General features: G+C 42.9%; 1 protein-coding gene across 1 annotated transcript in view; it reads left to right on the plus strand.

Moving 5' to 3' along the window:
- The window catches only part of LOC144770791 (uncharacterized), a 114,157-nt gene extending 105,748 nt beyond the window's left edge, over positions 1-8,409 (plus strand). The window contains exon 5 of the mRNA XM_078655546.1: positions 2,823-8,409. Coding sequence (XP_078511672.1) covers positions 2,823-3,016 — 194 coding nt within the window. The 3' untranslated portion in view covers positions 3,017-8,409. The remainder of the gene's footprint in view (positions 1-2,822) is intronic.
- Positions 8,410-11,461: the final 3,052 nt, after the last annotated feature.

Below are 11,461 nucleotides of genomic sequence, written 5' to 3' on the forward strand. Positions count from 1 at the left end.
TTGCGGGGACCCCAGCTTGTTCATTCCGGTGTCATTCTGGGTATTCTTGTCCATGTCTGAGTCATCGTCAAAAGGTGGTACAGCGTATTAAAAAAAAGTAGGACATGTACTTTAAGTACATGTCCTCCTGGTAGTGAAAAAATCTTACATTCCGTTTTCACTACAGCAAGGCCTATCTCTCCCATAGGATAACTTTGGGACTACCTAATTACATTTTATAAGTCAATATTTTCCAATTGGGAAGAGATAAGACCTCCACGCTTGCTGCACTTGGAATCACAATATAAAACCACAACTTATGATGAAGTCAGATTTTATATTGCATTTCTGAAAATGCCACTTTTAGAAAATTGGTATTTGCTTACTAAAGCCATTTAGTGATTGCTGCCTGTCTCTGTTCAGTTTGCTTTTGGGGACAGTTGGGTTTTGTGTATTCCCTCTAGATAGCCACATAGAAAGGGAGCTTAGGTGTGATTTGAATGGCCATCCTGTGAAATGGGTGGGAGGAGCTAGGCACTGCCTGCCATCCTGGGAAATGGAAGGGAGGAACTGGGCGCAGTCTCACACTTACACATTTCAGCTGTGTCCTGTCCACACAAAGGGCAGCATACCCCCTGTAGTGAGTCTGGAGCCAGGGCAACAAGGGAGGACCTCTCTCCACTTCAAAACCTTCTTTGAAGTATCTTCCACTTCGAAGGCACAATTGGGTATAAATACTGAACCTTTGACACCTTGACTTCAGTATACTTCTGGACTTGTGAAGACCCTGCCAGGAAGAAGGACTGCTGTGCTGCTGAAGGACTACCACTCAGCAGGACTGCTGCTTTGCTGGACCTTGCTGTGCTACCCTGTTGCCTGCTGTTCCCCTTTCTGGGTGACAAGGACTGGATATGCATTACTTGAACACAGAGTGACTCCAAGGGTTTTTCTGGCTTGCCTCCGGATTGGAAATCTCAGGAACACAAAGGTCTTCCATCTTACTTGTATCTGAACCTGGACTCTGCCATCAGTTAGTCTGCCCTGCCAAGTAGAGCCACACCAGTCCTGGACCCTTGGAAGTGAGGCCTAAGGTGCTTCTTCAGCCAACCAATGAAACTTGATTTATGCGTCTTCACCGTTGTTGGGATGAGAACTGGTGCATCTCCACCTTAGTGTGGATCAGAACTGGTGCATCCTCTGTGCTGGGTGGAGGGGAACTTGCGCATCGCCTTTGGAACTAGCACATCACCCTCGGAACCAACTCATCCTCTGTTACAGGAGCAGATCCAATTAATTGCATTCGGTAACAGTGCATAGCCCTCCAAACTTACACATCACTGACTTTGCGGGGAGATAACTGACACTTCTCCTTCTGTTGCCGGATCGGGACTTATATATTACCTTGGATGCAACCTGAATCTCCCTCAACGTGGACGTAAGCAGGCTCAAGGTACTTTTGTTCAGTGGGCCTCAGTGGGTCCCTGTAGCTAGCTGGCGATCCGATGCAGTTGGCCTGAACTTTTGACTTTGACCCGGTTTATGGCGACCAGATATCCCAAATAGGTGCTTATTGCTTTTACAGTTTATTCTTTAAAAATTCATATTGCTAGTTCTACTTATTGGAATTTTGTCATTTTGGTCCTGTTTTATTTATAAAATTGAGCTAATTTTTTTCTAACCTGGTGTGGAGTCTTTTTGTGGTTCTTTCACTCTGCTGTTGTTTAAAATGGTGCACAAATATTTTGCACAATGCCTCTTAAGTTAAGCCATACTGCTCTGTGCCTAGCTGTCAGAGGGTGAGCACGGGCTAATTTAGGGTGTGTTGTGACTTAGCCTGACTAGGATTGTGGTTCCTGCTTGAACAGAATGCATACCTCTGCCAACCAGAAACCCAATTTCCAAAAGAGGCAAACAAATGAGGTATCCCCCCTGGCTCTCTCCAGAGTCACATGAAAGTTTGCTGTGCTATCTAGATGCTGATAAGTATTTCTAAAATGTTCTGGTGCTCAGACCATGAAATTCGGTAGTGAACTGGTAATGATGATATGCTATGGACAATAATGAGAATGGTGGCAAAAGGCCCAGGACCACCTATGATGTGCCCGCATCCCAATGTTCACACCCTCTGTCAAGGGAGCGCATATTGTGTTTTCCCATCACAGCTGAGGGTTCCAGTGGAGAAGGCCATCCCAGTAGGATTCATTGCTTATCAAAAGCTGTTGAACCCATCTTGCCGTACATCATGGAAGCGAGTAGGTGATGGCTTGACGAAGCAGTCTATCTTCGAGGAAACTCGGAACAACAGCAGGTAGCCTCCTTAATCAGCAGATTTGACATTTGGTGACAGGTTCCACATCAGATGGGAGGTGCAGCGCTGAAGCAGCATGAGAACAAAAGTGTAGTTTTGGAAAACCTCCATGGTTGCTTGCTGTCTGGCTGTAGCACTCAGATATCCAACAGGCGCAGAATTAGCAGGAACAGGGTGCCTAGCAGAGGGGCTTTTAAGCTTGCGAGACAACTTATCCTCTTGACCATCATACCCAAGAGAACCTTTGGCTTGCAGATGGGCCAGACAGCCAGATAGGTTGCAGGTGGCCAACACAAATTGGGCACAGGGGAAGGATCAGATGGAAGACCCTGTTGAGGACCAGTGGAAGGATTAGTTTGGATGCAGGTTGATCAAACAGGTGGGGTACAGCCGGAAGGAATAGATGGAGTACACCTACAATGATGAGATGAGAGGCAAGATGCTATTGTAAACTCTAGACATGAGCACATGGTAAAGGAGCAGATATTTACCATCCACTATGCTTTCTGATGAAGCCTACTGTTTTTCTCTGTAGGATCCCTAAATTCAGAAGTTGCTGCACGTGGTTGTGCCACTCCAAGTTTCTGTGCCTTCCAAAGTACATCGGAGTCAGCTGGAGATACAACTGTAGTGACTGAACTGGCCTGCACAGATGGAAGCATCCACCTTCAAGAGAGTGCCATTCTGCTAGCCTTCAGTGGACTCCTTGTACTGAGATTGTCCTTCTAACTTCCTTTTAGATGAGTGGTACTCCGCGGTAGCCACACCGGTGTATGGTAAAGCATGGTACAGATGTTTCCACAGGTCCATGGATCTCTGGAGTTGTTTCAAGCGCCTTATTTTCTTTTCGCCTTTAAATATCTTTCTAACGTGTTTCAATACTTTGTATTTCACCTTAATTTCCTTATATTCCCTTTAGTCTTTCCCATGTTATTACTTTCTTTATTAAATTTCAATTACTTTGAAATTAAATCTTTCCCACAGCTCCTGAGCATTTCTGAAGGCTCCCAAACAAGGACCTCTTGATTCAAGAATAACCCCTATCAGACTCTCTCTTCCAACAGAGTTCTCGGCTCACTGCCAAAAGTGCCGCCAAGGGACTGCCTCACTGCTGTGGGAACAAGGTTTTCTTTTCATTAGAACAATGGTTGGCACATCATTTTTATGAGTAACTGGAAATCCGCACACCTGCCACTCACAATCATCCAACTACTTTCACACTCATGACACTCTTAAAGGCTGTGAGGCACAACACGGAGGCCATTTTTGCACTTATGTTTGCATGCTGAGATGTATGTGAACGATTTCACAACTGTGTTACCTAACTATGCACTGGCAACAATTGGTCTAATTTACAGAAAAAAAGCGTATGCCTGTAAGAACTCTACAAAGGAGATTTATTTTGTGGTATGCACAATAACTGTCTATAGCATATCAAGCATGATATATTTTTGCTAATTATTTTGTAACGCAAACACGTGTTTATGAAAAACGAAGAAGGATTTTACATTGTGTCCTAACAGTTCATGTATATATATTTTCTATGGGGTTTTGTAAATGACTACTACCCACCTGAAGGTGACCTCATACAGTGTAAGGACTGAGTAAATACAAGCGGTAGCAGTAAATAGCATTGAAGTCTAAGTGCTGGAACTGGTGGTTGGGTGCCTGTCAATCACTTAACACCACTTGGCAGTGTCAGGAGGTAAGCCGCCATCAAACATAAACCCAATTAGGGGTCTCAGGGCATGACATTCAAAGTATTTTTGTGGTTGGAAACGGTCTGATTCAAAGTTGTCAATGACAAAAACATTTCTTGCAATGCATTAACCCATTTCAGGAATCCATAACTGTTTGCCGAATTCTAAAGTGGGTTTAGAAGTGGATAATTATCCCTTCCAAATAACCATTCTCATCCATATGTATCAATGATTTGGTATTTAAATTGAATTAGTGGTTGTAAACCATTGAAAATTACTGACCTCCACCCTCCCCCCCAAGTTCAGTAACCGAAAGGGAAAGGGCTCTTTTCCTTGGTAAATGTTAATATAATTTGTTCGAGAGCAGGCAGTCATCATCCACTGGACCACTACCAACGCTCAAGCAAACTTTGCCCCAAAAAAGAAACTTTTCTTTTTAAAGACAATCGTGTCACCTTAAATCAAAAAACGACTATTTATAAAAAAACACGTTTACTTTATTGGAAGGCAACCACAGACATTGTGGTCTACTGACCCCAGTAGGCCACAATCCCGGTGGTGGCTTGCAGCCAGAGTGAGTGGAAACTTGTCACTTGTGGACTGCTGGGCTCATCACCCTCCTGGATTGCAGGACCAAGGGGCAATTTATCAAACGTTCTTGCAGCACTGCGCAACAACCCACCTTGCTGCGCTGTGTGAAAATGGAAATGGCTGGAATGCACTGTATTTAACATTATATGGTGCATTCCTCCCCCTTCCTTGCACTGGTGCACAAACTGGTGACTAGTGACAACAAAGGCACCCTTGTGCCATCATGAAAGGGTGCTTGTGTAGCAGATTGTTTTTGTGCAGAATGCAGTGCACATAGAAAGAGTAAAAACGAGGAGAAATAAAGATATTTTTCCTTGTTATATCTCCTCTGGGGATGCGTAGCATTTTGATGCATTACCAGGGCTCCAACTAATGGTAAATATGTGCCATAATCCATGGGTGGATGTGTGTGCATTATGTGCATTGTGCCAATAAAATGTACAAGAGAAGTTAAACACAAAGTAAATCTTTGCAAGAAGTAATGGAAATTGTGAGAAGCATAGAAATAGCCACAAGCTTTGTTGAGGAACTATGGGCATGACTGAAAGTTTTGTGGCACAGAAGAATCACTTCTCCCATCACGCCACACTTGCATTTTCCCTACCTCATTTAGATGTGAGGGAACACCTGTCTGACACAGTAAACTGCTGGCAGTACCTACCTAGTAGAGTAGAGCCAGCTGTCCTCTGTGGGGGTGTCAGGCTGTAAAATGTCATGCATATGTGTTAGGAAAAAGAGGAAAAGTAGGGTGTAAACATGTTGTGGGGTGATCTGTGCATTTGCTGCTTGGATATCCCAGTTGCATTTCATATATTCATGTATCTGAGTGTACACTTTTCATTTATAAATGCAATGAGTATTGATTATACATGTGCAAGCCATAACGTTTGATTATAGTTTGATAGTGCATCAATTATACATACATATATATAATAATGTGATTTATAAATTGCAATAGAATATAGTGAAAGTGCAACATAATTCTTATGTTAATTGTCGTATTTTACTTCATTCATCAAGAGGTTGTCTCTTTTCAAGTTAATCAGAAAAGTACATTTTAGCCTGGTTTAGAGTCCAATCGTGGAATTAGTGCTTTAATTCAGACGCCTATAGAGCATTGATGTTTCCACCAAATATTTCACAATTACTCGGAACCATCAGAGAGGGTCTTCATTAGGACTTGGGGTGATGGGCAATCTCGAATTGAAACAACAACTTCCAAGAAGAAGTTCTGTTGTAGGAAGCTCTTCTGAAGAAAGGGCTGATGGCAATTGCAATGGTTGTTTAATGGCTTGGAAAACCCATCCTTTAACTTTCTTGGAAGCTGTTGTTTCATACACCTCAAGGTTGCCCATTGGGTCGAAACGTCGATGCTCTTTAGGTGTCTGTATTAAAGCTCTAATTCCCACATTGGACGTCTAAGAAATCCTCCTTGTTCCACTTTGTGATTTGCACTGAATTACACTTGACAGACAGCCGGCTAATTCCAACCATGTTATTGTATTTTATATTGTCAGCACTTATGCCTCACGTCTGCACACGTTAGAGCAACCATTTTTGACATGTGCATAGAGAATTTTATGTATGTTTGCCACAATTAATGCAGTATGCAGTAATTTCCTTCCTGGCTATGTATTTTCTTTCTTTTTTTTCCTTTCCGTTATATGTTGAATTATGGTTTTGGTTTACCTAAAGAAATACATGTTCTCCAGAATTGTTTCTGTCACCAAAATGACCATTTATTTTATAATGTACTAATTGTCACCCAGGTCCTGAGGTTCACTGGGTCACCCCATTAGATTTTAAAGGTATAGAATATTAGGCAGAGAGCCATCTTCAACTTCCTGGGATATTTGTGCGAGCTGAGCTGTAAACATCCCTAAAGAAGGCCATTAGCTCCTCTGAGCTGGCAGGTCCCTATCAGTTCAGTAAGGCCTTAACTGAGACACAGAGCACCCATGTTCAAGTACAGAACCTAACTAAACTGAACAACGATTCTATCACTCAGCTAAGGTATGCTGGCTAGAGGTCATATAAGATGATAAAATAGGTTGGATAGTGCCTGCCTAAAAGGTAGGGGTTGGTTACCAAAGACTGATTTAATTGTTTAATGCAATAAATTAATGAAACACCATCCAAATACTGCAATGTTTTAAAACATTTTAACAATCACTTCACTGTCATTGAAATGTTTATTTATATGGTTAGATCTAGTCACATATTCTGTGCTAGATCAGGACATTCATTTTAATGATGTAATAGAATATCCAAGGAAGGCATTAGTCATAAAAAGATTGCCATGTTTTATTTCACAAAAAATGTTTTTTAAAACATAAAAGGGTAGCACCATCCCTCACAAGTACCCAAATATGATTAGATTTCTTGAATACTTCGACATAATAGTGTGTGAAGAATTCTATTGCTGGAAGACTGAATATGGGCACTTATCAATATTCTGATCATGTCATCATTTTACACTCAACGCAAAAGTCTGTTCTGCATTACAGAAGTTAAGAAAAATAATTCCTTCAGATTTGCATATTTCCTGGATGGCTCATGTTAGACCAGACATCTTTTGGTGTGTTCCCCTTGTTTTTTTGCTTTCGGACCTCCTGTTTTTGATTGTACGCTGGACTTCGTTTTTACTGGTTTGTTGTCTCCTCACACTTTACCACGGCTGAACAGTGTATTTAAAAGGAAGGACATGTAGTGGTGTGTTTTTACATGTACTGCTAGCGAAATATGGTGCATTTAGTTTTTCACTGGGACAAAGCTATCTCTTCCATGGATTAACAAGGGGTCTGCCTTCAAAAATCTTTCATGGCCAGATGCCCATTGGAAGATGATAGAAAGTTGGAGTTTGGGCTCTCTGAACTCAGAATTTAAAAACACATCTTTCTTTTAGCGAAGACAGATTTTTAATTGTATGTGTAAAAATGTGACTTTTAGAAAGAGGGTATTTCCCTGCTTAACCATTCAGTGCCCTCCTTTACAATCCATGTCTGGCTTAGACTGACAGGGGCCTGTTTGTGCATTCACTCTAGACAATCGCACTGAGGGAGCTGTATCCTGCATATCCTGATGAGCAATCACCAGGCTCATGGGTCTTCCTGGGCTAGAATGGTGGATGGAGTTTTCACTGATACTTGAATAGAGCTGTGATTGTTCTCTCACAATGCTGTCTCCACCCCCTAAAGTGTGCCTGGAGCCAAGGCAAGAACTTGTGAACAACAAAGACTTTCTTCGAAGTTTGCCAAACTTCAATGGCCAAAAGCCCCAGGATTAGGGATTACTTTGAACTAAGGAACTATCCAAGATGAAGAACTGGAAGAGCTGTCATGTCAGGAGGAGCACTGCCACGTTGCTTTGTGTTGCTTTGCTGGGTTGGCTTGCAGTTGCTGCTTCTGTCTTGGGCAGTTAAAGGACTGGACTGAACTCTCTGCAACTTTTTTGCTAAGTTTCCCTAAGGGCTTTAGGTAGAGCGTGCCTCCTGTTGGGAAATCTCAGGCACACCAAATACTTCAACTTCATCTGTTTACCAGCACTTCGAACTGCACGTTCATGCTGCAATAGTAGAAAAAGTAACCCAAACTGTGCTCCGTGATCTGTTGGCACTGCATCGCCTCGCTTCACAATGCAACCCTGCACTCACTAACGTCATCACCGAGCTGCTGCTTGCACTGCAACATGATGGCAGGTCACATCCCATTAACTAACTTTCCAAGTGAAACGACCTGGTCTATGCGCACTTTTGCCACAACCTTTTGGTTTTACGATATGCTTATTTCTAATTTAAATGATATTGTGAATAAACTTCTTCATAAACATCAACAGTATTCTTGTTTTTTGTTTGTCAATACATATTTACATTTATTGCATTTAGATCAAAATTCAATAATCAAATATGTTCAATTACAGTACAATAAACAGTAGATTAAATCTTTCTCTTTAGAAGCTGCCCAGTGCATTTCGGGCTGTTGGCCCTTCCTCAGGGGCTTGATCTGTAGTGTAAACAGAAACATATATATTTTTTCTTTTATACCAAGAACATTTGTCCAAAGCATGTAGCTGTTATTTACAACATACAATTTTATCCCTTCCCAAACCAAAATGAATGTGGAGTGAGTGAGTTAGAAAGCTTCAATAGTTCAAGTACTACAATAATGGTGTCAACAAGACTCAATATCAACTATAATATCTCGTTAGAGAGCAGCTAAAGAAATATAATCAAACTGAGCGTAACTGAATGCATCTTAATCAAATGATATCCCAAATATAATACCTTGGAGGACTATCTCGAGTGAACTTCTTCGAGTGATTTGGTCCCTGTGCCAAAGCTGTACGTGGCACTTTCTGTTTATATCGTCTAAACAAAAACATCATTGGGTAATCATTATTATTTCGTATAGGTCACATCCCATTGCCTCACTAAACATTGCAGCCCTTGTGTCCCCGATGATGCTGCTCCACGCTGACAACAATGCCATTACCTGGACCTTGTCCTATGGACACCGCTTGTGATGTACACAATGCATCGACCTGTCCCACACTGCAGCCCTGGTCTTCTGACATCAGGACCATCGACTCTAGTATCATCAATGATGCCACAGCTTGCACCGTGACCTGTGGCCACCACACAATGAAATGCCCCACTTTGCCCCGCAACCTTGGGTCTACTGATGACAGCTCTTCAGCAACAATGACTCAGCTGCTTTCATGTTGACTGGTGACACCACCCGTCACATTGCGCTACAGCCCATGTTTCTCCGATGACCTGAGATGCTGTCACCGAGCTGCTGCCTGCACATTAGCCAGTGGATACCGCACATCACATCATCCCGTTTCGCTTTGCAGCCCCGACCAAGTTGGTGCTCTGGACTTCAACGTCAGGGAATTTGCTTTGCAATGTATGTGACTTCAAGGGCCCGACTTCTGCACCGACCTCCGAAGCCAATGCTTGCCGATGCCAACAATGCCACATCTTTCGAACTCATCGCAGGGTGTCCGATGTGCTGCATTTCCAAAGGTTCTGCTTGCGGGTCTTCCTGACACTGTACCTGGCCCACAACCTTGGTTCGGCCTGGACTGTTGTATTTCGGCTATAGACTTCAAGGAGCTGTCTTGTAAGTCTATTTTTGCAATATTCATATTTTGATTACTGTATTTTGGATTTTTATCAGTTTGGTCTCATTTTACAGAGATAAATATTGGTTATCTTTCTAAAACTGGTGTGGTTTTGTTATGTAGTATCTTCACTGTATTTCTGTGTGTTATGTGCAAATGCTTTTCACATTGCCTCTGAGATAAGCCTGACTGCTAATGCCAAACTACCAAGGGAGTGAGTAGGGGTTATTTTAGGGGCGTAACTCCCGTATCCTGACTATAAGGAAGTGTCCCTACTTGGACAGGGTACAAACCTGCCAACTAGAGACCCCAATTTCTAACATTGGTTGTCATGGTGAGGATAAGACTTCTGTTTGTACATGACCTACAGTGATTGGTGTACACTACTACCATATTGCAGATCACTGCGTTTCACATACTATTTTTGGTTTATTTTTGACTTTCCATTATGCTTGAGCTTGAAATTCCTACTGCATCATGTCGCGGTCAAGAGAATCATCAGTTACATCCTTAGAATTGGCTTTTGAAGAGGATAGATTGTAAAACTGGACCGTGAAGGAACTGAAGTTCATTTGCAAAAACCTCAAAGTCCAAGTTAAATGCCGCACCAAAAATGAGGAGCTACAAAAGGCGCTGAGGGCCCAGGTAGCAACCAGAAATATCAGTGGGCAGTCAGAGAATCCTAGTGTGAAGGCCGAGGAGCAAATTCAAAGGAAGATGTGCTGAGGGCTCAGGAGCTGCCAGGTGGGGCGGAAGCAGTAGTCAGTCCCCAGAAGAGCTGGAAGACAGGAGGGAAGCTAGGAGGCATCAAATAGACTTCGAGAGGCTCAAAATGGAGGAGCAAAGGATTATTTTAGATCATGAGTGTGGTTTAAAGGAGCTGGAGCTAAACAGCAGGTCCAGTACAGATGGTGGCAGATATTCCGCAGTGCACTCAGAGAGAATAGTCCACATTCCCAAGAATGTAGGGAAGGATTACAAGAAGGGGGATGATATCTAGAGCTGGTTTCAGGGCTGTGAGGCATCTAGCCACATGCATGGGGTCCCTGAGAGAAACTGAGGAGCAGGATTGCGGAACCACTTCAAAGAGGAGGGAAGGGACACATTGTTTGCTTTCGGAAAGGGGTATTACAATGTCTACACTGACATGACAAAAGCCTTTCTCACTAGAGATGGCCTCACTCCTGACGAGTACAGAAATCAGTTTAGAGGGAGTAAGAAAACTGTATTACAGACCTAGTTAGAATGTGTGGATTCTTTTTGCAGATCATTGGATCATTGGGCAAGGGACAGTAATGTCAGAGACTTTCAGGGGCTGTACAATTTGATTGTGTGGGAGCACTTGTCTAGTCTCCGTTTTGCAGAGCTGTGCCAGCAGTTGACGGATAGTAAGCTGACTGACCCCAGGAAGATTGATATGGAGGCAGTTCGCTGAGTGAAACAAGGGTCCACAAGAAGTTGTATGGGGGAGACTCCGCCAAAGGTGGGCAGGTTACCCTGCAACAGAGTGGGGGGACAAAGGTAAACAAAAGGAGTTCTCAAAAGGGCCCCAATCTAGTGCCCAGGGTAAAGATTCCGATTCCCCCCTTAGGAGAAAAGAAACCATGGGGCACTTCAGGTAAGTCTGCAGAAACTTGTCCCTGCAAATATTTTGCTTATGACCAGGTGAGTCACCTGAAGGGGGGTCCCAAGTGTCCTAAGAGGGCACAGCCACCCACCGTTGAGCAGTTGTAGGTGTTGGGTAGTGTATCGCCTGGAG

Source organism: Lissotriton helveticus, chromosome 7 (assembly GCF_964261635.1).
Source record: "Lissotriton helveticus chromosome 7, aLisHel1.1, whole genome shotgun sequence".
Lineage (NCBI taxonomy): Eukaryota > Metazoa > Chordata > Amphibia > Caudata > Salamandridae > Lissotriton > Lissotriton helveticus.